This window comes from Callithrix jacchus, chromosome 4 (genome assembly GCF_049354715.1).
Source record: "Callithrix jacchus isolate 240 chromosome 4, calJac240_pri, whole genome shotgun sequence".
Lineage (NCBI taxonomy): Eukaryota > Metazoa > Chordata > Mammalia > Primates > Cebidae > Callithrix > Callithrix jacchus.
The window spans coordinates 49,596,352-49,624,189 of record NC_133505.1 but is presented as its reverse complement, the minus strand read 5'-3'; the positions used below and the strand labels follow the sequence as shown (position 1 = coordinate 49,624,189).

At 39.7% G+C, this 27,838-nt stretch overlaps 1 protein-coding gene across 7 annotated transcripts in view; it reads right to left on the bottom strand.

Annotated features, from left to right (window-relative positions):
- LOC100393267 (uncharacterized) overlaps positions 1-27,838 on the bottom strand; it is a 97,000-nt gene that overhangs the window by 62,464 nt on the left and 6,698 nt on the right. The window contains exons 2-9 of one of the 7 annotated variants that reach the window (XM_078369128.1): positions 26,354-26,565; positions 20,214-20,269; positions 17,674-17,760; positions 17,188-17,354; positions 15,513-16,448; positions 12,829-14,867; positions 5,467-5,739; positions 4,028-4,538 (exon numbers count right to left, since the gene is read on the bottom strand). In XM_078369128.1, the coding sequence (XP_078225254.1) occupies positions 17,318-17,354; positions 17,674-17,760; positions 20,214-20,269; positions 26,354-26,565 (392 nt within the window). In that variant the 3' untranslated portion in view covers positions 4,028-4,538; positions 5,467-5,739; positions 12,829-14,867; positions 15,513-16,448; positions 17,188-17,317. Of the gene's footprint in view, positions 1-96; positions 4,539-5,466; positions 5,740-12,828; positions 14,868-15,512; positions 17,355-17,673; positions 20,270-20,723; positions 21,082-26,353; positions 26,566-27,838 lie in introns of those variants that run through there. The other 6 variants (XR_013534209.1, XM_054253971.2, XM_078369132.1 and 3 more) reach the window with 6 other exon arrangements.

Here is a 27,838-nt window from a genome sequence, read left to right as displayed (position 1 = left end):
TCTTCCACTTTTCACTCATGGTTATAATGTTAAGAAATCTCAATCAAATTCTCAGTAAAAGGCTCAGCTGAAGGGTGGATTGCAGAACCTGCTCACCATGTAACTATCTGACAGGTCCAAGGAGGCAGCTGCAGCCTCTAGCAGGTAATAAAATACACAGGTGGTTTCTCCAATGACCAAGCAATGCTGGGTGAGGGGTGAGAGCACTAACTCCAGGATATCCTTACAGTGACAAGGTTTTGTGGTCAACAGGTCTGTCTCAGGGCTGATCTGGGCCAGCTTCCTCTTCACTTGATCTAGGAACTCTTCCTCTGTTCTTTGTGGAAAGAAAATGAATAACTGAGAGTAGCAACCTTTATTTGGGCATTACCAGGTCTCAAAGTCACTTTTTCCAGGAAGCTTTCTGGTATCATTCATTAATTCTTTGTCTATCCTTCTCCATTACTCCATAAAAATTTAAAAGTCAGGAACCAGAGCTATAACTGCAAAGCTCTATTAGGAACTTTTAAAAGCTGAAAGCCAATCTAAATACCTCAATCTAAATGGAGAAATACCACACTTGAATAGTTAAATAATCTAAATGTTACATTAAACATAAAAATGATACAAGGCAATAAATAATGATACTTTTTTTCTGTTAGTGTATTTGAATTTTCTAATACCACATTTTATCCTACAACAACCCTGTCATTCAGGCAGGCAAGAATTATCTCCTTTAGGTCATTGAGACTCCAAGAGATTACATATGGCTTCATAGCTACTGAGAAGTAGAACCAAAACTAGAGCTGAACTCTCTGACTATTAATCTAGTGCACTTTTCACAGGCAAGCTGAGCTCAAAAGGCAGACCTCTCTGAGCTATAATAATCTAAACAAAGTGGAGACTGAGGAGGGCCTTGAAGGATGAACACACTGATAGGTGGGGAGATGTGGAGGTCACTCAGCATTAACAAGGGAGAATTGTGTGAACAAAGACATACAGGTTAGTGTGGGGGTGGTTCATGTAGAATGGATTTTTTTTTGAAAATAGTAAGAAATCAAGTTAGATAAGTGGGATAAAAAACTGCATGTAGAATGGCTGCTGAACTCCAGGTAGGAACATCGAACACTGATAAGCATCAGAGACCCAGGGGGTAAATGGTTAGGAAATGTATATTCATTTTACTATCCTCTGGGGTAAAAAGAATTGAGAAGACAAATTTCTAGCTAGAAAAAAATATGCTACTTATAAAATGCACTTAAAAGCTATTAAAAGGCTGGGTACAGTGGCTCATGTCTGTAATCCCAGCACTTTGGGATGCCAAGGTGGGTGGATCACTTGAGGTCAGGATTTCAAGATCAGCCTGGCCAACATGGTGAAACCATCTCTCTACTAAAAATACAAAAATTGGCCAGGCATGGTGGCATGTGCCTGTAATTCCAGCTACTTGGGAGGCTGAGGCAGGAGAATTGCTTGAACCCAGGAGGTGGAGGCTGCAGTGAGCTGAGATCATGCCACTGCACTCTAGCCTGGGCAACAGAGCAAGACTGCGTCTCAAAACAAACAAATAAAAAGGTATTAAAGAAAGTTTTTCTCAACCATTAGGAAATAATTTTCCTATAAAGAATCAAAAATTGCCTTTCCAAATCTTCTCTGTTAACCCGAATACTGGGCTGAGTACAAGAGTCACCACAGCCCATCTGCAACTGACATAAGTGGCTCAGTTTAATGGTCATCTTTCTGTCACTTCTGGCCCCTCCTTGCTCACCCTCAGCATCTCTACCTGCAGCATGCACTTGAGAAGGCTGCCTGAGTTCTGGATGGTTTCATTTGGAACTGAAAACTATCTGTAGGGAGAAAAAAAACATGATTAATTCTCTGTGTTTGGATGAACTGAGGATATTTTAAATTCCTGACTACCTTTCCTCTGCAGTTTACAACACAAAACTAAGATGGTATTTTGTAAATTCCTTCACAATTGCTTGTGATTCAGATAGTAACTCTTCATTCCCAAACCTTCAAACAAGTTCTGTTTTTGAAAGACACACTCAGTGTTTTCAAAATGAAGGAAAAATAAAGAATGTGTCCATCCTGGTTTGCTGGCTATTTCTAATAGAGGAAATCCCTGAATATGTATGGATCAGGTTCATGATCAGATCCAAATGAACTGTATAGGCTAAAACCAAGTGAAGAAAATTGTGATAGTACAAGATACCACACTTCCCTAGTCAGTGACCAAGAGAGCTTTCCAGCTTTACCTAGCAAGCCTTTAAATAACCTTTTTATCCTACAGATTTGACTCTTCTTCTGAGGCTGCCTTCTAATAGATCATAACAGCAACTATTAGAAATGATGTTGAGATGTTACCCATTGGAACTAACAGCATGGATGCTGGGATTGATACGGAGTCTAAGAGAACTGTTCTAGAGAGGATTTGGGTTAAGTAAAAGGACTGGCTTTCTGATGATAATGATGTTAAGTCACAGCTAAGATAACAGAGGATACTGGCAGCCCTACCACAGTACACAACTCCAAGAGGCACCATCATATCATATCCTCTGTAATAGCGCCCTCTGGAGTCAGACAGTGCCTGGTCTGTAATGGCTATGCACAAAGGCCTCGGGTCTGGGAAGCCTCCTCAGGGTTCTGCTGGGCTGAGAAGGTCTTGGGCCTTTTTCCTATAGATGGACCAGGCTGTCTAATCCAAAGCAAAAAAGCTGACCTCTCAAAAACAAAGAGTCACACAGGAAATATGAAAAATAGCACAATTTCTTTATAATACTAGACTTTGGAAAGCACAAAAGGTGCAAAAGCCCATAGAGCTCATCAACCAATGACTAATTGCTCCAAGTCATTGGTCTACCTTCATAGTTGGGATGTTACAGCTAGAAGAGGAATTAGGATCATACACAAAATCCCTCATTTTAGCCCTTTGCCAGCAACTATCTATCATTTTCCACATACCATCACCCCACCCCCAGTACTAAACCAACTCCTCTTTTATCAAAGTAGGGAGAGGATCTGGCTGGGTCTTGATAGCTATTTTCCAGTATGGGAGAGGGTATAACTATGAAACATGGGTGAAGCTGCAAGGAGGCAGCTTACATGCTTATGAAAAAAGAAACTTTCTGACAGCTGGAGGCAATGAGTTGTTCTGTAAGGTAAGCTGACTGAAAAGGTTAAAACAAAGATGAATGAACTCATCTGGGATATAGTTTATCAGGCTACGGTGAACATCTATTCACTATTAAAACCTTCTTCAGGTAGCAAACTCCTCCTTATCCCTCAAGACACAATTCTGACATGATCTACTTCAAAGGAGAGTCTTCACTGACATATTTCCCTGGCTGAGTTAATGGCCCCTTCTCATTTTCATTGCTTTTACCATGACATACTAGAATTCTCTATCTCTATGTCTGTAGTAACCCCCAAACAGATAGCTTCAGGAGTGCAAAGACCAAGGCTTATTCACATCATTTTCCTTAGCGTAGAATCTGATACACACAAGGACTCAATATGTGTACCGAGATGAAAAATAATAGTAATAATCAAAACGATAGCTAAAGTGTATTGAGCACTCACCATATGTCTAGCACTGTTCAGAGCATACTACATATTTTAACTAATTTAATCCCCATAATGACCCAGTAAAATTGCTATTGTTATTATTGATTAATTAATTAATTTTTTTGAGACAGAGTCTCACTCTGTCGCCCAGGCTGGAGTGCAGTGTTGCAATCTCGGCTCACTGCAACCTCCATCTTCCAGGTTCAAGCGAATATCATGCCTCAGTCTCCTGAGTAGCTGGGACTAGAGGTGCACACAAGCACACCGGGCTATTTTATATTTTTAGTAGAGACGGGGTTTCACCATGTTGGCCAGGCTGCTCTTGAACTCCTGACCTCAAGTGATCCACCTGCTTCAGCCTCTCAAAATGTTGGAATTACAGGCATGAGCCACCACACCTGGCCCATGAAGCTGATGTTATTACTGTCCCCAATTGATTGAGGTTAAGTAATTTGCCCAAGATTGCCAATCAAAACAAATGTGATCTCTAATGTTGCTTTTAATTCTGACATTACATTTTTTTAAATCTCTAGTACTTCAGGAATAAATAAGTGGTTCCTTCTATCTACTTTTCTCCCTTAATCTCATTTCAACTTTTTGATGAAGAACTCCACATACATGAATACCAATATATCCTCTTTCTGCCTCCTGAGTTTACCTTGGGGAGAAGGCAGCTGCAATTTGTCTGTGATCACTTGTGTTAGCACTGAGCCAGTATCTGTAAGTACAGAATCGAGAGGTCCCCTTGGAACTCTTAGTAGAACCAACTGCAAAACGATGAAAAGGGACAAAGTCTCCTCCATGGCAGCTCCCACAGCGGCAGGCCAAGTCTTGGAGAAAGCAGGCACATTCAAGGTGCAGAGCTAGCTGTTTTTCCTTGGGCCAGAGCTCCCAAGCAGCTTCCCGTAGTAGAGGCACTCCAAATTCCAACACCGCAGTTTGAGGTAGGGATAATTCTTCTTGTAGTGTGAGAAGAGAGGCTGAACCACCATCTGGAATTTAGGAAAATCTAAGTGAGATTTTCCCTTATAAACTTTTCGAGCTTCAATATGGCAGAGTCCCAAGCACATGGCTGCTAGGGTAGAAGAAAATTCTATTTGTAAATTTAGGATGATATTACCGCCTCCTTTGTATAAAAATTTTTGCATTATTCTGAGATCGATATTGACCATATCTAGTATAAAGTATAACAGAGAAGAAATGATCAATAGTACAAAAATATACCATTGATTTCATAATAGTTTCTCTAAATTGAGATTTTACTTCAAATTATTATAAATGTTAAATCATAGGGAATGCTCTGTTCAAATATAGGGTTCAAACATATTTCAAAGTCAAAGGAAAATTGTATGTGCTTTGGGTAGTCCATGCTACAATTTTATTTTCAGGTGGAAAATTCAAGATTGTAAGCTATTTATATCTTGCTTTGTTCATGTCTGTTTCAATACCACATATGTTTGTCTTCCTTGGGAGTTTCTAAAATAGGGGATGGTTTATCCTTTTATGTCATTCTTTGCACCTAGAAGCCAATAAAAGATTATGTCAATATTTTCTGAACCAAAAATCAAAACAAAATACTAACATCTGGGTTAACAAGGAGCTAGAATTTCTGAAATAAAGACAAGTCTGAAAAATACAGCATATATATATTTCACTATATCCATGTCTCCTTCATGGTTTAAATGATAATTTTCTTTTTGTTTCTTAGTCATAGGCTTTGAGAGAGAAGCCCTCAAACTGGGTGTGATGGTATGCACCTGTTGAGCCCAAGAATTACAACCTGGGCAACATAACAAAACACCATCTTTAAACAAATGAGAGAACCCCTTGATATACGAAATTGATGGTTTTTCTGAACACAGATACCCCCACAGGGACTATTCGTTCAGATCTGAGAAAAAGGGAACAGCCCTTCCTTACCTAACTTTGTCTTATTTTCTTTGGTTTGATCAGTGGTGTGGATAGAGAAAGGCACTAATATGGGCTCATTAGGAGGCTCTTGACTCTTCTCAGACCAGCAGAGCACATGTATATCCACAAGAGCTCTCAACACCTGAAGTAGCTTATTTTTATCCCAGCCAGGCAGGAGGTGCTGCAACAGATCTGTATGGAAGGTGTGAGCAACGATTGCAGCACATTTGACCAGCAACTGTTCCTCTGGGCTCAGTTGATCGAGTTGGCTTACTGCTGTTTCTGCCAAAATCAATCAGTCAATCAGCAATGAACAAGACTTCTACAAATCTAGAATATATCAAGTTGAAAATCTGTACCTTTTAAAAAAAGATATGCTTTTCACGTACCCCTTCTACTGCCCCCACCTCAATCTGCCCTTCTCCACTTAGTCAAACTTCTTGCAAGAGCCTTATAGCTATGTCTTCATTTTCCATTCATTGCTCTGCCAACATCAGTCAGTTTTTTACTACACTACTGAAGCTGTTCTCCCATGGTCACCAAAAGCTTTTTTCAGTAGACCTAAAAATCATCACTCAGCTATAGTAATGCTTCCCATCTACTTGACCTATTAGTATCCAGACCCTTTTCTTCTTATTTTCAACTAAACATGTAGGTCAGGTTTCCTGTCTCAGGTCTCTGATAACTGTAAAGATCTTAACTTCAAGCCATTCAATATATCTCTCTACATTGTAACATAAATGTTAGTATTAAATTAGTATTCACCAGGCCCTAAACCTTAAAATAATTCTAACTTTTTTCCTTTCTGTCACAACCTAATGGTTACTCACTCATCATCTTTCTTTTTTTTTAATTGCATTTTAGGTTTTGGGGTACATGTGCAGAACATGCAAGATAGTTGCCTAGGTACACACATGGCAGTGTGATTTGCTGTCTTTCTCCCCTTCACCCACATCTGGCATTTCTCCCCATGCTATCCCTCCCCAGCTCCCCGCCACTGCTGTCCCTCCCCTATTCCCCCCAATAGACCCCAGTGTGTAGTGCTCCCCTCCCTGTGTCCATGTGTTCTCACTGTTCATCACCCACCTATGAGTGAGAATATGTGGTATTTCATTTTCTGTTCTTGTGTCAGTTTGCTGAGAATGATGTTCTCCAGATTCATCCATGTCTCTACAAAGGACACGAACTCATCGTTTTTGATTGCTGCATAATATTCCATGGTGTATATGTGCCACATTTTCCCAGTCCAGTCTATCATTGATGGGCATTTGGGTTGGTTCCAGGTCTTTGCTATTGTAAACAGTGCTGCAATGAACATTCGTGTGCATGTGTCCTTACAGTAGAACGATTTATAGTCCTTTGGATATATACCCAGTAATGGGATTGCTGGGTCAAATGGAATTTCTATTTCTAGGTCTTTGAGGAATTGACACACTGTCTTCCACAATGGTTGAACTAATTTACACTCCCACCAACAGTGTAAAAGTGTTCCTATTTCTCCACATCCTCTCCAGCATCTGTTGTCTCCAGATTTTCTAATAATCACCATTCTAACTGGCGTGAGATGGTATCTCAATGTAGTTTTGATTTGCATTTCTCTGATGACCAGTGATGATGAGCATTTTTTCATATGTTTGTTGGCCTCATGTATGTCTTCTTTTGTAAAGTGTCTGTTCATATCCTTTTCCCACTTTTGAATGGGCTTGTTTGTTTTCTTCTTGTAAATCTGCTTGAGTTCTTTGTAAATTCTGGATATCAGCCCTTTGTCAGATGGGTAAACTGCAAAAATTTTTTCCTATTCTGTTGGTTGCTGATTCACTCTAGTGACTGTTTCTTTTGCCGTGCAGAAGCTGTGGAGTTTGATTAGGTCCCATTTGTCTATTTTGGCTTTTGCTGCCAATGCTTTTGGTGTTTTGGTCATGAAGTCATTGCCTACTCCTATGTCCTGAATGGTTTTGCCTAGATTTTCTTCTAGGGTTTTTATGGTGTTAGGTCTTATGTTTAAGTCTTTAATCCATCTGGAGTTAATTTTAGTGTAAGGTGTCAGGAAGGGGTCCAGTTTCTACTTTCTGTACATGGCTAGCCAGTTTTCCCAACACTATTTATTAAACAGGGAATCCTTTCCCCGTTGCTTGTTTTTGTCAGGTTTATCAAAGATTGTATGGTTTTAGATATGTTGTGTTGCCTCCAATACCTCTGTTCTGTTCCATTGGTCTATATCTCCGTTTTGGTACCAGTACCATGCTGTTTTGATTGCTGTAGCCTTGTAGTATAGTTTGAAGTCCAGTAGTGTGATGCCCCCCACTGTGTTCTTTTTGCTTAGAATTGACTTGGCTATGTGGGCTCTCTTTTGGTTCCATATGAAGTTCAAGGTGGTTTTTTCCAGTTCTGTGAAGAAAGTCAATGGTAGCTTGATGGGGATAGCATTGATTCTGTGAATTACTTTGGGCAGTATGGCCATTTTCATGATATTGATTCTTCCTAACCATGAACATGGAATGTTTCTCCATCTGTTTGTGTCCTCTCTTATTTCGTTGAGCAGTGGTTTGTAGTTCTTCTTGAAGAGGTCCCTTACGTTCCTTGTTAGTTGTATTCCTAGGTATTTTATTCTCTTTGTAGCAATTGTGAATGGGAGTTTGGTCTTGATTTGGTTCTCTTTAAGTCTGTTATTGGTGTAGAGGAAGGCTTGTGATTTTTGCACATTGATTTTATATCCTGAGACTTTGCTGAAGTTGCTTATCAGTTTCAGGAGTTTTTGAGCTGAGATGATGGGATTTTCTAGATATACTATGATGTCACCTGCAAATAGAGACAATTTGGCTTCCTCCATTCCTACTTGTATACCCTTTATTTCTTTTTCTTGCCTGATTGCTCTGGCTAGAACTTCCAGTACTATATTGAATAGGAGCGGTGAGAGAGGGCATCCTTGTCTAGTGCCAGATTTCAAAGGGAATGCTTCCAGTTTTGCCCATTCAGTATGATATTGGCTGTTGGTTTGTCGTAAATAGCTTTTATTATTTTGAGATACGTTCCATCAATACCAAGTTTATTGAGGGTTTTTAGCATAAAGGGCTGTTGAATTTTGTCAAAGGCCTTCTCTGCATCAATTGAGATAAGCATGTGGTTTTTGTTTTTGGTTCTGTTTATGTGGTGAATTACATTTATAGACTTGCATATGTTGAACCAGCCTTGCATCCCCAGGATGAATCCTACTTGATCATGGTGGATAAGCTTTTTGATGTGTGTTGCAATTGGTCTGCCAGTATTTTATTGAAGATTTTTGCATCTATGTTCATCATGGATATTGGCCTGAAGTTTTCTTTTCTTGTTGAATCTCTGCCAGGTTTTGGTATCAGGATGATGTTGGTCTCATAAAATGATTTGGGAAGAATTCCCTCTTTTTGGATTATTTGGAATAGTTTCAGAAGGAATGGTAACAGTTCCTCTTTGTGTGTCGGGTAGAATTCGGCTGTGAACCCATCTGGACCTGGGCTTTTTTTGTGTGGTAAGCTCTTAATTGCTGCCTCAACTTCAGACCTTGTTATTGGTCTATTCATACTTTCAGCTTCCTCTTGGTTTAGGCTTGGGAGGACACAAGTGCCCAGGAATTTATCCATTTCTTCCAGGTTTACTAGTTTATGTGCATAGAGTTGTTTGTAATATTCTCTGATGATGGTTTGAATTTCTGTGGAATCTGTGGTGATTTCCCCTTTACTGTTTTTTATTGCATCTATTTTGTTATTCTCTCTTTTCTTTTTTATCAATCTGGCTAGTGGTCTGTCTATTTTGTTGATCTTTTCAAAAAACCAGCTCTTGGATTTATTGATTTTTTGAAGGGTTTTTCGTGTCTCTATCTCCTTCAGTTCTGTTCTGATCTTAGTTATTTCTTGTCTTCTGCTAGGTTTTGAGTTTTTTTGCTATTGCTCCTCCAGCTCTTTCAATTTTGACGTTAGGATGTCAATTTTGGATCTCTCCATTCTCCTCATATGGGCACTTATTGCTATATATTTTCCTCTAGAGACTACTTTAAATGTGTCCCAGAGATTCTGGTATCTTGTGTCTTTGTTCTCGTTGGTTTCAAAGAACTTCTTTATTTCCGCCTTCATTTCATTGTCTATCCAGTCAACATTCAAGAGCCAGTTGTTCAGTTTCCATGAAGCTGTGTGGTTCTGAGTTAGTTTCTGAATTCTGAGTTCTAACTTGATTGCACTATGGTCTGAGAGACTGTTTGTTATGATTTCAGTTGTTTTGCATTTGCTGAGAAGTGCTTTACTTCCAATTATGTAGTCAATTTTAGAGTAGGTTTGATGTGGTGCTGAGAAGAATGTGTATTCTGTGGATTCGGGGTGGAGAGTTCTGTAAATGTCTATCAGGTTTGCTTGTTCCAGGTCTGAGTTCAAGTCCTGGATATCCTGGTTAATTTTCTGTCTGGTTGATCTGTCTAATATTGACAGTAGAGTGTTAATGTCTCCTACTACTATTGTGTGGGAGTCTAAGTTTCTTTGTAAGTCATTAAGAACTTGCCTTATATATCTGAGTGCTCCTGTATTGGGTGCGTATATATTTAGGATCGTTAGCTCGTCTTGTTGTATCGATCCTTTTACCATTATGTAATGGCCTTCTTTGTCTCTTTTGATCTTTGTTGCTTTAAAGTCTATTTTATCAGAGATGAGAATTGCAACTCCTGCTTTTTTTTTTTTTGCTCTCCATTTGCTTGGTAAATCTTCCTCCATCCCTTTATTTTGAGCCTTTGTGTATCCTTGCATGTGAGATGGGTTTCCTGGATACAGCACACTGATGGGTTTTGGCTTTTTATCCAATTTACCAGTCTGTGTCTTTTGATTGGTGCATTTAGCCCATTTACATTTAGGGTTAATATTGTTATGCGTGAATTTTATACTGCCATTTTGATGCTAGCTGACCGTTTTGCCCGTTAGTTGATGCAGATTCTTCATTTTGTTGATGCTCTTTAGCATTTGGTATGTTTTTAGAATGGCTGGTACTGGTTGTTCCTTTCTATGTGTTGTGCCTCTTTCAGGAGCTCTTGTAAAGCAGGCCTGGTGGTGACAAAATCTCTGAGTACTTGCTTGTTGGTGAAGGATTTTATTTTTCCTTCACTTAGGAAGCTCAGTTTGGCTGGATATGAAATTCTGGGTTGACAGTTCTTTTCTTTAAGGATGTTGAATATTGGCCCCCACTCTCTCCTGGCTTGTAGGGTTTCTGCTGAGAGGTCTGCAGTGAGTCTGGTGGGCTTCCCTTTGTGGGTGACCCGACCTTTCTCTCTGGCTGCCCTTAGCATTTTCTCCTTCATTTCAACCCTGGTGAATCTGACGATTATGTGCCTTGGGGTTGCTCTTCTTGCAGAATATCTTTGTGGTGTTCTCTGTATTTCCTGGACTTGAATATTGGCCTGCCTTGCGAGGTTGGGGAAATTTTCCTGGATAATATCATGAAGAGTATTTTCCAGCTTGGATTCATTCTCTTCGTCACATTCAGGTACACCTATCAAACGTAGATTAGGTCTCTTCACATAGTCCCACATTTCTTGGAGACTTTGTTCATTCATTTTTGCTCTTTTTTCTCTAACCTTGGCTTCTCGCTTTATTTCATTGAGTTGATCTTTGACTTCTGATATCCTTTTTTCTGCTTGGTCAATTCGGCTGTTGAAACTTGTGCATGCTTTGTGAAGTTCTCGTGTTGTATTTTTCAGCTCCTTCAATTCACTCATATTCCTCTCTAAGTTGTCCATTCTTGTTATCATTTCCTCAAATATTTTTTCAAAGTTCTTAGTTTCTTTGCATTGAGTTAGAACATGTTCTTTTAGCTTACCAAAGTTTCTCATTACCCACCTTCTGAAGTCTGATTCTGTCATTTCATCACACTCATTCTCCGTCTAGCTTTGTTCCCTTGCTGGTGAGGAGTTGTAGTCCCTTGTAGGAGGTGAGATGTTCTGGTTTTGGGTGTTTTACTCCTTTTTGCACTGGTTTCTTCCCATCTTTGTGGATTTATCCACCTGTCATCTGAGTAGTTGCTGATTTTCCGATTGGGTCTCTGAGTGGACGTCCAGATTGTTGATGATGAAGTATTTCTGTTTCTTAGTTTTCCTTCTAACAGTCTGGCTCCTCTGCTGTAGTACTACTGAGGTCCACTCCAGGCCCTGCTTGCCTGGAATACACCTGTAGCAACTGTGGAACCATGAGGGTTGCTGCTACCTGTTTCTTCTTCTGCTATCTTTGTCCCTGAATAATGCCCGCCAAACGTCAGTCTGATCAGTCCTGTGTGAGGTGACTCTTTGGATATACGGGGGTCAGGGAGCTGCTTGAGGAAACTGTCTGTAATTTATACTTGAGGAGTCAGTCTGTACTTTATAGGAGCTCAAGTGCTGAGCTGTGAGCTCCGTTGTTCATTCAGGGCTGCTAGGCAGGTACGTTTAAGTCTGCTGCAGCAGAACTCATAAAGCCCCTTTTTTTTCCTCAGGTGCTCTGTCCCGTGGAGTTAGGGCTTTATTTATGAGTATCTGTTGCACTGTTCTGCCCAGCAAGGAGGTAGTCTAATCACTGCCTGCCTGTAGTGGCTATGCTGAGCTGCCATGGGCTCCACCCTGCTGCCATGGGCTCCGCCCTGCTGTTGTGGGCTCCACCCTGCTGCCATGTGTAATTCCCTGTATTCCTGTTTATATGGGTGTGGTTAGAGCTGCCGTGGTGATGATGGCCTGCCTCTGTAGTGGCAGACTCTCTCTGTTATGGCGGGTTGCCTTGGCAATGGCAGGCTGCATCAGCAATGGCAGTGTACCTCCATCGGGGTTGAGTGCCTCGGTAATGGCAGACGCCTCTCCCCCTCTGAGCTGCACCATGCCGGGTTCAGCTGTGCTTGCCATGAAACTCTCAACCCTGAGCATCTCCAATGGCTGTTTTGTTTGTTTTTGTGGGGGTGGGACCCGCCGAGCCTGATCACCTGGCTCCCTGCCTCAGAGCCCTTTTTTTATTTTTTTTAAGTTGAACGGTTGACTCTCTCCCAGGTGTTCCAATCACCTGCTGAAAGGGCGCTGGGATCTGTGTGATTTCCCATGCAGTGACCCACTGCACCAGCTGGAACCACGTTGCTGCCTGGGAATCTCCTGGCCTGGCTTTCTGTTTAAGTCCCATTTAATCAGATTAATGTGCTAATCTGCCTTCCAAAATCTCCAATTGCTGGTTTAACAGGGCAACCAAACCAGTGTATTTTGTACGGAGTGCCGCTGCTCTGCAGCCCCAGCCCAAACAGCCACGCCAGCCCAAACAGCCACACTGGCGGCCCTTGGGGCTCCTACACCTGGGAATCTCCTGGTCTGTGGGCAATAAAGATCCATCTGGAAATGTGGCATCCACTCACCATCTGTGGTTTCACTAGGAGCTGCAATCCTGAGTTGGTCCTACAGTGCCATCTTCTCTCTCAGTCTCCTCATCTTTCTTTTGAGTATGTTTTCTCCTAAACAATGTTATTACAAATACTCTTTTTCAACTGGATCATTATAATACCCTGTTTTGTACATATCTAATTTCCTCCCATTCTTATTCCAATAATATATTAACTGGTAGCAGAATTATATATCTATATATAATCATGCTAGTCCCCTTCTTAGGCACTTTTACAACTTATATATGGGCTTTCACAATATAGTTTGGCCTTTTATCTTGACCAAGGGTGTTTGAGCTATTCATTTTAGTTTGTGAATTAACAAGCCCTTTTTCCTTACCTGAAAATGTTTACCTTGGGTTAATTTTCCTGTTTCCTAGGAACACTTAGAATATCAGCTGTGTTGCCAGGTAACATTGCTTATGCTAAGAATAACCTCTAATTGGGAAACTGAATTTGGACTGGGAAAACTGAATTAACTTGTGGTAAGCCACAGATTTGGGTTTCCTTGGGTATAGTAATTCTTGTAATCGGCCATGCCCCTTGGAGATCCTGAAAGCGATGCCTGTTTGGACCATTATAAGAAACAAAGCCTTTAGTTGGTCTTCTAAGCACCCATGAGTCATGGTTTCATTCACCATAGCTGAGCTATTACTTGAGGCTCCAGAGATTAGCCCCTGGAAGGCTATGCAAGCTGCTGTGAAAACTTTCATTGAAGAAAAGCACATGCCGCTGTCCTGTTAGCATGCTGTATTTCCTTCTAAGGAAAGCCATTGCCAAGTATGGTCTATCATAGTTGTATCATTGTAAACTGTCTCTGTTGAACCTAAAACCTCCAGAGTAAAGAGCTTGTAATGTAATAGCTAACAGTCATGGAATATTTATTATGTCCTAAATTATTTCATTTAATCCTCAACTCGCCCCATGAGGTAGGAACTATTATTATCTTCATTTGACTGATGAGTGAGAAGTTGACTAACTTATTGAAAGTTCCATAGCCGGTAAGTGCAGGAGCCCATGGTGTCCCAGGTTTTCTGACTTTAGAGCCCTGGCCCTTAACTACCATGGTGTCCTATACTGCTGTTTCATGTGTGTGTCTAATTATGATATCTGTAATTGGTTCACTTGAGGTCTTCAAGGGACTTACCTTTCAAAAAGGGTGGGAGAAGCACCGTGTCCAAGTTCACATCATCCTTGACTGTGCAGATATAAAGTTCCTGACCTTCTTCACGGTTGGCAGGAGAAATACTATACATTGTGGATTTCATGGCAATGGCTATAACTAACTTGAAGGTATGCTTGTTCATCACAATATTCCTCAAGTATTAGTACCTTACCCACCAGACACTTGAATAAAATATTAAAATAAGAAACAATTCATTTCTAAGAAGAACATCCCCTCTCCAACTATGCCTACCTGATTCTGATAGCTTCTTTATTCTTTATGGCAACAGTCATTCTACTTTGCACTCTTTTTTTATTAAACTCTTGCTATGTGCATAACATTGTATCCTCACTAACACCATGGATTTTCTTAAATCTCAGCAACATTATCTCCTTTGCTTACTGTCTACTCTGGAAAAAGAATATGCACAAAGGGAAACTAAGGACCTATTTTTAATTAAATAATTGGAAAACTTTTCCAGGTCATCAGTCAGTCCCAAAGAGAACAATGAGCTCACTTAAGTAAAACCTTACTCAAGTAGCATTACAAGTCTTCAAAGAGCTCTTCAGTCAATGCCAGAACTTATTTCTAGAAGGTAGATTTCTTTTTCAGAAGAAATGAAGCCAGAATGATAATTAGAGACCTATACTCAACCACCCACCAAATTACAAATTGCAATGATATCTGTAATTGGTTCACTTGAGGTCTTCAAGGGACTTACCTTTCAAAAAGGGTGAGAGAAGCACCATATCCAAGTTCACATCATCCTTGACTGTGCAGACATAAAGTTCCTGACCTTCGTCAGAGTTGGCAGGAGAAATACTATACATTGTGGATTTCATGGCAATGGCTATAAAGAAAGAAGGCTATGACTGAGGAAAGCACCATTCTCACTGACTGTAATTTTAAAGGTGCAAAAATACAATAATTTAGTAAAAAAAAACCTATAAGGATGAAGATGACTGGAATGTACTGTGGTTTAAAGTGTTTTACCTCACCTGTCTACCTGTTCTCTAATTTTCTCTTATAAACTAACAACATTCCCTGTACCACTTGGTATCTTACACCTAATCACTATTCCTGTTCACCTTATAACAGCTTTTGCTTCTATTACATCACAGCTCTGGGATGCCTTTCTGCTTTTATACATACTTCTACCCTTTATTCCTCTGCTACTCTCATCCCTTCTTCTATCCCCCATCCAAATCTTCAAGTCATTCTTCTCATCAATAAGGGACAATTCTTTATTCTGGACTTTCATGTTTATAAATCCTAATTTCCTGGGCTGCTTATAAAAGGAACTATTGTAGATTGACTGGATTAAGTTTTCCGAGGCAAGTCTTGAGTGTTTTCAACCTCGTTGTATAATATTTGCATTGTGTGCTTATCTGGTAAGGCCTAGTGTGGCCTATAATGTTAGCAAAGAAAAAGTATGTACCTTGTAAAGGCCAAGTGGCTTTTGGACCAGGGTAGAACTCTGGGAAACTAAGCTTACCTGAGAGATTTTTCCACTTGCTGTTTTCCTCTTCCTCCTTTTGTAGGTCATGAAAGAGCAATATGTCCTTACAGAGAAGGTCTTGGCATAGGACCTCACAATAAAGGGGGTTTCCAAAGCACCTGTGAAGGTAGCTGCAGGGAGATAAGGGATTTCACATTACAGATGACCATTTTAGGGGAGCCAAGCATAACAGTACTTCATACTGAGGAATCTTCTTTTGTTAAAGTCAGCTCTTCATGGCAAACACTAACAGAGGGAGGCAGAAGCACAGAAATGTAAAAAAGTAATTTCTGATTGGCCTTGAAATGCATCTTGGCAATAACTTTTCTTTCTCAACTATTTTGCTTTTATTGATGTTGAAAGAAACAAACATCCCCTTGCTAAAGGGTCTGGCGGAAAGTGGCCTGATCACATATAACTGACACATGAAGCAAGCCACCCAAGTCCTAATTGTCTTGTGAAAACCTAGGTGGAGAGCCCAGGGAGGCAGCCCCTTACTTGATTACAAGAAGACTGTTTCCCTTATATCTAGTCTCAGGGCCTCATCATGGTTACTAATACCATTCTCTCCCCCAATTCCAGTAAGACCTGCAGCTTCTCACTTAAACTATGGCACTGGCTTCTCCCTTAATGAAGTGCTCAGCTAGTCCTAGCCACTCACACCTGCAGCTCTTGGGGGATGCTCACCACCCCTAGTTCCCAACATGCCATTCTCAACAGTGAGGTTGTTGCCAATTTCGAAATAGGCATAAGGATAGCCTGAGGGCTCTGCAGGAAATGCTGGGCTCAGCCACACAGGGTGAAGATAGGGGTCAACGTCATCACCATGATGATGGGCATACTGGAGAGCAATGTTTTCAAAAATTCCCAGGAAGCTGCATCCATATCCTGGGCCTCATCAATGAGGAAAATCAGTAGTGTTTCTCTCACTACCTGGAAAGAACAGCAAAGAAACAATAACGACCTCTGATCAAAAATAAAGTCACCTGGTTTTCAAATCTACCATGAATTTCCCATCAATAATTTAAATAAAATGTTAACACAGGCTAGAGTTTTCAGAGCAAAATGTACGAAGTCCAGGTAATATTTTACTTTATAAATATAAAATTGAATCCCTAAAAAAGTACTGGGTTTCTGTAGACAAGAAAATACTCTAACTGAAACATGAAATAAGCATCAACATATTCTCCAAATCAAACCTGAAGCTTTCAAATATTTCATTTTGGCAAAAGCTTCATCTTGTGTGGGAACTCATAATACCTTAAAACAGCAATTTCCAAATCAGGCTATGCATCAGAATCACCTGGGAGTATTTGGCAGCACTACCAATTACCAAGCCACACTCATACAGACTTTGAAAAACCTGTTTACACTCCCAATTACCGGCCCCTATTCAAACAGACTTAAAAAAACCACTGCCTCAAGTGACCATTCTAATGTGTTTATTGCATAGTTGTTTCTATAGTGTTCTTACAAAATGTGCATTGTTGTTTTGTCAAGTACATTGTTTTTAAGTAACTGCAACTGTATTACAGATCCCATTATTTCTCTTTTTCTAACCAGGACTGTTTTTAAGATCATTTCATAAGGCTATATTTTCATATATTCCCCTATTTCTAAATTCTGCATTTTGTTCCATCATATTCATGCATGCATTCATGCTGATACCTACCTGACCTCCACAAACACTGTTAAAAATGTACTTGTTGGGATATATATACAGGAGTTGAATTGCTGGGTCTAGAGATACATGTTATTAAAATTTGGCTACTTTTAGATTGCTTTCCAGAATGGTTGTTACATCAGTTTCTGCTCATACAGATTTTTGATTCCATAATCCTAGGGTAGAACCTGAGTATCAGCATTTTTTAATGAATCATAGGTAAAATAGCTATACAACTGCATTTAGAAACTACTATGTTAAATTAAACTACTAAAATTTTATTTAGAAACAGGATCTGAAAAAAGCAAAGATCGTTTCTAGTATGCCATGCTGTGTTACAGGATAAATCCAAGCTTAAAAGTAGATAAATAAAAATGAAGATATTAACAGATAGGCAGGCCAAGAAATGCCTGAATCAAAGTGTGATGTGGACAGATTAAAATAAACATAATCTCCACATATTAAGAGTCAATGATACGTAGTGAAAGTACCCACCTCCTGAAGTACTTTAATAAAATATGCTTTAACCTTCTTTTGTCTGGCCTCGTCATCCACGTGTGAAACTTTGAAGGACAAAGGAAACTGACCAGGAAAATTATTACATGTTAGCATTTAACATGAAAATCTAATAAAAACATGCAGGTTCTCCAAAGGGAACACCAAACAATTCTATTTGGACTGAGAATGGGTTTCTGCAAGATTGAGCACAGAGTTACAAGGGCCTATCTAACATTAATATATAGTTCGAAGGGTGAGAGAGTTCGTGAAGGGTTAGAGACAGGTATCTATCTCTTTTCCATACCAGACTCTAGAAAAACCCTTAGAGGGTTATGACTAAGGAGTAAATGACAGATTGAACTTAGCAATGACATTTTGGGCAGCTCCAGTATCCTAATTATTCCAAGTATACCAGGACCAACCTATACATGAGACTTGTCAGAACAAGATGCAATAGACATCACCTAACATTGTTTCCTGTGCTAGGTTGGGGCATGCGAACTATGAGGGACCTGAGAGCCAAAGTGAGATGACTGCTAATCTATGTAGGCAAGAGTTTAGAGTCCCAAGCAAGGCCTACCTTAAGAGAGGGATATGTTGAAGGATTAGACAGATCTTAGTGTCTCTATTTTCTATTCCATAATACTCTGCAGGGTGGGTAGATTAGAAGTGATAGAGGATAAATAAAGCAAATTGTGCACCAGTGAATTTTTAGTTTGCTTACTACTGGATATCCCACACACCCTAGACCTCTGAAGGCTTTTGAGATACAGATGCTGGTTTCAAAAAGATATATTCTGCAGTAAGGGAACAGGAAGTTATGGTTAAAAGATAAAAGAAATTGTAACCAACTCAAGAACACATGGATATAATTCCTGGGGATATGCCACTGGTGATGGCCACCTTAAATGCATTTAGCACTTGAAAATATACATTTTCATTGCATTATCTCTTGTTTACCATCTACTTTAAAATTCACATTAAAACATATACAGTACTATAATTGTTATTTCACAGATGAAAAAACTGTGACTCAGAGAGGCTAAGTGATTTGCTCCAGGACATTCAACTAGAAAGGAGAAAGCCTGAGTTTTGGTGTTGAAGGAATTTCAAATCTTGGTCCCACCATATACGCATATGTGTATCCTCAGATTATTAGATAGAAGACAATCCTAAATCTGAATATCCACAAAATGTAATAGTAATCTAATTCAGAAAGCCAATGTCTTCATTATCTTCACAAATAAGAGGTCATTAAAAAGGCAGTGAAGTTGTTCTTCCATTAACCCATGAAGCTGTCTTTGTAGGTACTCTTGCCGGTAATAGGCTGGGCATGTATCAGTTTCAAAGAAGATGGCCATAAGGGTCTGGATGGCATAGAAGCACTGTTTGGAATCTGCTTCCTTCAGCATAAATGGCAACACCCTGGTGAATATTACTATGGTCATCAAGAGTCCCACATACCACACATAGGTTACTCGCTTCACCAGTCCAAGAATGCTGAATCTAATGACACAAGAGTCTCAGTAACAAGGGAAAGAAGCCCCAAGAGAAATAGGCTCTGACTAAGTCAGAATGCAGGAGTCTTTACCTACGCCCTTCCTTTTGGGCCAGGAAGTTTATTTCAGCCAACAGCTGGCTTTTTCCATAGCCTTTTCCACCTTCATACAGAACTGCTTGTCCCTTCTTCTGATGCAAACACTTTTGCTGTGCCACTTGGAACACTTCCAGTTCTTTCTCCCGGTTTGTAGAGAGACAGGGATCACCTAACACTCCTGTGCTTCTTAGTAGATATTCTATTGAATTGAATCAGTTTGCAAAGCTAACTCTCAGAATGGCCTTTTTCCTCCAGAATTGTAAAAATCTCATTTATTGATGGGGCTTCATATCTCTTTCCAGAAAATCAATTCTGAGCTAACATATGTTGGTCTTGAGGGCTTATTCCAGAGCCTACGTAGCAACATTCAGAAAAATTAGGCATCTTTTGGACATGAGTACCTTTTATGTTTTTTGTAAAAATTTTCTTAAAATCAATTTAGTCTTCAAGATCTGTTACTACTATGTGCAAATAATGGACTAATAAGCATAGACTAAAATAAACATAAAGATAGGGAATACATAGTGTGGGTGATCACAGTCTTGGTGCTATTTTCACTATTCTAAGGATGAGGAATTTTTCTCAGGCAGGCCACTGGCACCAAGCAGCCTGAAAGTGCCCCAACCCAGAAGCTAAGGATGAGGAATTTTTCTCTAAAGATGATCCACAATAAGCTGGTCTGATCTCAATAGCTGAACTCTGACTTAACAAAGATTATTATTAAATGTTGGTGTTTCTCAGGCACTTATAGGACTTCACCTGAAATTTGGATATTTGACATGAAAAAGAAATAGTACGTTCTCTTCAAAATTTCACTAAGAAGGTTGCTATTTTTTAATAAACTTAAAAGCATTTAGTCTTGCATTGTTTTGTTTTTTAAATCACATTTAGCCATCTACAGCTGAAACAAATATGATTTAAGTTACAAAAGAAAACATACCTAACAAAGGGTGATTTATGTTTCTCTTTCTTGCCAAATGTCTTTTTCCAAACATTCTGAGAAAAAGAACAAAGGGAAGTGTATTTATTAAAAATAGATTAGGAACAGCTGTCTTCATAAGAAAATGCTTTCAGATAAGGCGGTACAGAGCTCTAAATAAAAGGGTTTTAAAAACTAAAAATTTGGGGGAAGAGGGAGTAAAGAGGAAACATTGATTGTTCCAGGCTCGGGGAAGTAAATGGACAGTGAAGTACACAAAGAAAAAAGAACAAAGAAGATCTGGGTTAGTGACATACTGCTATTCTCTTCCTGTTGGAGAGCAGGACATTCGCTGAAGAACTATCTAAGAGCTAAACATAAAAGCTAAAGCTCTCAGACACTAAACCCTCCTTTTGTGTGTCTTATTCCAGCATGCCAGTACTAGCAGCATCTTTTTTTCCAATTTCATGTAATCAAAAACTTATTGCTCTGGAAGAGATGAGAGTAAACCTATCACGCAATGATACTCACATGCATCTTCTGTGGCCAAGATATTCATATATGTTCCCTGGGTCAGAGATGTTTTTCATCATTTTCTCTGGGAGTTTCTTGAACTTGTAAGCAAGTAGCATGAATCTTAGATACATTACCTCATCACAGGACACCAAACCTGGATAAGCAGTTATCATTCTGGCTGCAAGACTCACTTTTGGGCCAATAACTGTCAGAAAGACAGCTGTAGAATTTTTGGACTACGTCTTCTTCTTTCCTCCCTTAAGTCACAAAGCTAGCAGTCCAATGTCCTATTCTACATGTATATTCATGTCTTGCTACTGCTCCAACCACACCACAGAACACTGGTCCATTGGTGACACTGATGGAAACAAGTCTAGGGATCAGAAAAGCAACAATGGGTAAATATACAGTTGGAAGCCTCCAAGTCAGGCACTAGACCTGCCACTCCCTAGACCCAGAAGTCTAGTTTTACATTTGAGAATGGAAAAGGCCAGAAGTTGCTGTCAGTCTATATAACATGAGGGGTACAAAGTACTGAATATTAGGGAGATAACAACAACAAAAACCAGAATGGTTCCCCTAATTCAGGAGTTTTAGTTGGGGGTTATTATTAGTAAAAATTTTTCTTTTTCTTTTTGAGACAGGGTCTTGTTCTATCACCCAGGCTGGAGTGCACTGGTGCAATCTCAGCTCACTGCAACCTCTGTTTCCCAGGCTCAAGTGATCCTCCCACCTCAGCCTCCCGAGTAGCTGAGACTACAGGCACACCACCACCACACAACTAATTTTTGTATTTTTTGGTAGAGATGGGGCTTCACAATGCTGTCCGTCTCAAACTCCTGAGCTCAAGCAATATACCCGTCTTGGCCTCCCAAAGTGCTAGGATTACAGGTGTGAGCCACCACATCTGGCCAGTAAAAGATTTTTAAAAATTTTACATCTGTGGTAAGGCAAATATTTAAATACCATCTGAAAAAAAAATTGAAGGGGTTGATTAACTTTCCCAGAGTTATATGGCAAAAGTGAACAGTGGAGTCAGAATGAGAATCCAGGCCTCTTGCCTCCTACACCAATATTATTTCTACTATATCATGTTGCTTCAAATAAAACCCCAAAATGAGAGTAGATCAAGAGATATCAATACAGGGTTAATGGATCAAATAATGCTAGAATGCATAGTTAAGGAATAATCAGAATGTCAGGACTGCAGATGGGTTTCTGAAGTAAATTAAGATTGGAACAAATTTTTTTAATGAGTAATATTTTTAAAATTCATTCATATGTACTTACATTCATTTCATTCACTAAGCACCGAGACGTGTGCATAGTACAGAGTACTTGGCTCCATGTTTAAAATATCCTGCCCTAGAGAAGTTAAATCTAGGGAGGAGGGTGGTAGGTTTGAGGGAGGTGAAGAGATACTTATATATTGGCAAGACAAATACTCCACATTAGAGATAGATAGAGCACATTAACAGAACAGATGTACTAATTCACACTGAAGAGCAGACAGAGTATTCAGAAAGGAGAGGACATTTGGTCAGACCTTGAAAGTCAAAGAAACTGCAAAGGTGGGGCAATGATACTCTGGTGGGAAAAGGCAAAGGCTTTGAGACGTCTGGTGTGGTCATGCAAAGCTAAATACTTCAGGACGGCTGGAGCACAGACATGAACAGAGGTGTTTGGAGTTGAGAGAGATAATGGGAGAAGTGGTCTTACCTGTCTAGGGATAGGAGAGTGTTAGACATATGAATTATTTTTAAAGAGGTCATATACTGTTCTAGGGGATGCAAAAGCCCAAAGGTGATAAGGAGCAATTCATACATAACAGAATACGTAGAAATTACTCACCGACATGAAGATTTCATGTGAAAGGTAACAAGATATGTAGGCAGAGAAAGATTATGCAATGAAGTATAGTCTCACATTAAATCTATAAACAATTTTCAGTAGTTCAGAGAGAATGTGAGAAGTAGCAATCATGTTAACACTATTATCTCCTAAGCCATCAAAATTCTTTGCCCTCCTCAAAGGACAGGATTAAGGGCTCTTGGCTGGGCGCTGTGGCTCATGCCTGTAATCCCAGCACTTTGGGAGGCGAAGGTGGGCAGATCACCTGAACTCAGGAGTTTGAGTCCAGCCTGGCCAACATGGTGAAACCCTGTCTCTAATAAAAATATAAAAATTAGCAGGCATGGTGGTACACGCCTGTAATCCCAGCTGAGAGATTCTGACGCAGGAGAATTGCTTGAACCCAGGAGGCAGAGGCTGCAGTGAGCTGAGATTGTACCACTGCATGCCAGCCTGGGAGACAGAGTTAGACTCTGTCTCAAAAAAAAAAAAGAGTCTCTTACTATTCATTCTCTCAGCTTGCTGACCCCAGGGGGAAAAGAACAGACACTCAAGACAATACCATGCTGTCAGTTCTGCTGTCATAGGAAGAGTAAGACTGAAAATCTTTTAATATTTCATGATGCTTCCTCTGCCTAAACGCCCCTTCCCACCTTCTCCACTTGATGAACTACTTTTCTTCTCAACCTGGCTCAAAAGTCATATTTATAGTGAAGATTTCTTTGGTACCGCTAGGGAGAATTAACTATGTCTTCCCATAACACATTGTTGTAATTCCTATAGCATTTTATTCCTGAACTTTAATTTCATTGTATTAAAGTTACTTGTTTACTTAGCTAAACTGGTAAAATCTTTTTTTTTTTGAGACAGAGTTTTGCTCTTGTTACCCAGGCTGGAGTGCAATGGCATGATCTCGGCTCAGCTCACCTCAACCTCCGCCTCCTGGGTTCAGGCAATTCTCCTGCCTCAGCCTCCTGAGTAGCTGGGATTACAGGCATGCGCCACCATGCCCAGCTAATTTTTTTTTTCTATTTTTAGTAGAGATAGGGTTTTACCATGTTGACCAGGATGTTCTCGATCTCTTGACCTCGTGATCCACCCGCCTTGGCCTCCCAAAGTGCTGGGATTAGAGGCGTGAGCCACCGCGCCCGGCTAAACTGGTAAAATCTTAGTTCTCTTTATGTCCATAGCACCTAGCACAGTGCCTGGCTCGTAACTGTGTTCAAGGAAAGCTTGTTGAATGAATGCATTTATGTATGCCAGAAACTCTGCTATTAACAAGTCAATCATGAAACAAATAATACTTTTCTCACTTAGTTATTTCTTATTTCTTTCTATTATACTTTATATAATTCCTCCTTGTTTTTCCTGGAAATCCATATTCCTTCTTTCCTTTAAGACCTTTCTGCACTGATAAAGAATGTATTCTTTATTTGATATATGTAATTATATATAAAGTATTTCTGGCACTAAAAAACCATAAAAATGATGATATTCTGAGACTTCACTCCCTATGTCTCAAAAATATCCTGAAGAAATATTCAGGGAATCATCCTTCCTCCAAAAGAGCTAAAAGCCGAAGCTATTTCTCAGATTAGAAAAACGAATTCAGAGGATGTCCCAAGGTGAACAGGATCTTTGAAAAAGAAGACACGGAAAGTAGTTTTGGGTCTGAGTGAGAGCTGATGTGATGCAGAGAGAAATGAGCAATAGTATCTGCTGCCGAGGCTACACAGGTAACTCTGAAGCTTTAGCATCTGGTCGGCATTTCTAAAAATATCTTCCTTAGAACATTAGTTCCTCTGGATATTTATAGATCTTTCTGAAGAAGAATGTTTGATGACCAAGTAAATTTGGGTATTGCTGACTAAAACTAAATATAACCATTTTTTTCCCTTAACACTACTCAGAACCTTTGATGTGTTAATGTTCATTTGAACCTTGAAGAAGGAAATATAATTTGCATCACTTCCCAAACATATTTGGCCATGAAAATCTTTTCTTTTTTCATGAGCACATTAAGGGACTAACATTCTACCAAACACACTCTGGGAGATACTGAATTAGCAATTATATTTAAGGAAAAAATCACCGATCTTGAAACCTAGCTTCGAGACTCTGACATCTGTTTGGTTTACTAGCATAACCTTTCTGGATCTTAGTTTCTTTAAATTAAAGTGGTCAAAGTTGATGAATTCTAATACCCCATCTAGTTCTTAACATCTATTATATTCTAAACTAAATGAGACTGAAATGACCAAGTTACAGGCTAAAAGTGACAAAAGGCATTCTTAAGGGCATTGTAAGACAGCCTGTAAAGGCCAAAGAAATGACTCTTAAGAGTAAGGGCCAAGGGTGGGACTCTTGAAGGCCACAGGTCAATACAAACTTCAAGGACAGAACAGACCAGCACTGGAAGGAATGGCCCATGTGATGGCTAATACTAAGTGTCAACCTGATTGGATTGAAGGATTCAAAGTATTAATCCTGCCTGTGTCTGTGAGGGTGTTGCCAAAAGAGATTAACATTTGAGTCAGTGGGCTGGGGAAGGCAGATCCACCCTTAATCTGGTGGGCACAATCTAATCAGCTGCCAGCAAATAAAGCAGGCAGAAAAACATGAAATGAGCGATACACGCCTAGTCTTCCAGCCTACATCTTTCTCTAGTGCTGGATGTTTCCTTCCCTCAAACATCAAACTCAAATTCTTCAGTTTTGGGCCTCGGACTGGCTCTCATTGCTTCTCAGCTTGCAGACAGCCTATTGTGGGACCTTGTGACTGTGCAAGTTAATACTTAATAAACTCCCCTTTATATATATGTTCTATCCCTTTAAGAGAACCCTGACTAATAACGCCCAACATATCCACGCTGGAGATAAGACAGGGAGGTAGGTTGTAGGCGTATCTTCAGATCCCACCAAACCTGAAAGAAGTGTTAACATGTATTTGCCTTGGGCAAAGAGTCTGAGTATCTATTAAGCAATTGTAGCATCTTTCCTATCTCTAAAATAAGGCTTGGATCAGAAAATCTCTAAATTCCTTTCCAGTACTAACATTTTATAAGTGTGTATCTATAATTACATCACATTAATAGCATATTTAATTATTTTGGGGGAGCATTTGCATTTTATAAGAGGCAGCCGGGGGATAAGTAATGAAACAACACAGGATTTGAAGACTGAGATCTGGGTTTCATTACCAGCTCTGCTATATGCTAGTAACTTCTCTTCTGTGACCTTAATTTCCTCATGTATAAGAGGAGCTAGGCCTGGTGTCTCGCACCTATAATCCCAGCACTTTGGGAGTCAAGGTGGGATGATCACTTGAGCTCAGGAGTTCGAAACCAGCCTGGGCACATAGCAAGACCTCATCTCTACTAAAAATAAAAAATAATTAGCCCAGTGTGGGGCGTGTGCTACTTGAAAGGATGAGGTTGAGGATGCAGTGAGCTGTGATTGTGCCACTGAACTTTAGCCTGGGAACAAAGCGAGACCCTGTCTCTAAAAAAAAAAGTAAAAAACAAAGAGGGATACAAATTTTCACATTGGTAGCATATAATAAAGTATTCTATAAATGTTAAAGCACTAAGTACATGTAAGATATAATTTTTATCCATTTTGAATAAGTTATAACAAGCAAATCAATCTGATTTGATGTTAACATTGGAAGCAACTATTTTTAAAATTCATTCATGTATACACTTTTTCCGCAGCTTTCTATTTTAAAAAGTCACTCGAAACTTCCAACCAACTTTATCATAATGCAACTAGTGGGAAAACAGATTTTTTCTATACCTTCATCTGGGTTAGGTTCATCCTCCTCATGACTTCCACTTCAAACATATACTGCTTGCAGAGCATCCAGCAGTTCCAGGACAAAACAATCTCATTTGCCTGAGCCAAACGCTGAGCTAACTGGACATCGTCTACATCCCGCCCAATCACCAAGAGGTATTGCTGCCGCTCATCTCCAACAATAACCTGGGAAATCCGACCTGCAGACAGACCTATCCAGAAAAAATGAGATAAATGGAGAACAGCCAAACTCAGTTGGGAAACTATGCAACAGGAAGGATATGGAATCCCCACATGGCTCCTTATGTATCATGCCAATCTTGTTATTGCCCTCAGCTGCAGAAGTCTTAGGTGAGATAACCTTTAAAAATAATACCTTCCAGCTGGGTGCAGAGGCTCATGCCTGTAATCCCAACACTTTGGGAGGCTGAGGCAGGTAGATCACGAGGTCAGGAGTTTGAGTCCAGACTGACCAACGTGGTAAAACCCCGCCTCTATCAAAAACACACACAAAAAAATTAGCTGGACGTGGTGGTTGGTGTCTGTAATCCCAGCTACTCAGAAGGTTGAGGCAGGAGAATCATTTGAACTCGGGAGACAGAGGTTGCAGTGAGCTGAGATCATGCCACTGCATGCCAGTCTGGGCTACAGAGCGAGACTCTGTCTCAGGGGGTGGGGTCGCTTCCACCATATTTCCTTCTCTTATATAATACACCTGGAGATGGACATTTTGTCTGTCTGGAGATGGAGGAGGGGAGTAGTGGAAGAAGGGGTGTATATAGGGGCACAAGGAGACTTTTTGAGTGATAAGTATGTTCACTATCTTTATTGTGGTGATGGTTTCAAAAGTGTATAAATATGCCAATGTATAGTATCAATTATCCTTAATAAAACAAAAACCAAAAGAGGCAAAAAAGATGGCAGGACAAAAGAGATGCCATATAACATAGAATATAATTCTTTATCACTGCTCCTCAAAACATAATAGCTGTAGCCAACTTTTGCCCTTAAAAGACGTTTCTGAACACTTGTGAAGTAGCTTTGTGTATTGAGTTTCCCCTCCAATCCGGACTCTGCCATTGGTGAAACTTTGGCCTCTATATGCAGCTTTTAAATTTTTATTATATTGTATTATATTTTTGATTATGTCAAGCAATAACATAGTTCAAAAAGTAAACTATATTAAAGTATATTTTAAAATCTAGCTTCCACCTACATGCACATCTTTACTATTTTCCTGATATTAGTAATATTATTGATTTCTCATATATTTTCCCACTGTTTCTTTATACAGATATAAACAAATTTTTTAAATTCTTATTTTTCCTCCATACACAAATGGTAGCATACTAAACATGCTGTTTTGCATCTTACTTTTTTTCACTTACTGTATCTTGGAGATATGGCCATATCAAGACATCTTATTTTTTAAAAGTTGCAGATAATCTTATTGAATATACATATTTTTTACTTAACCAGTTTCCT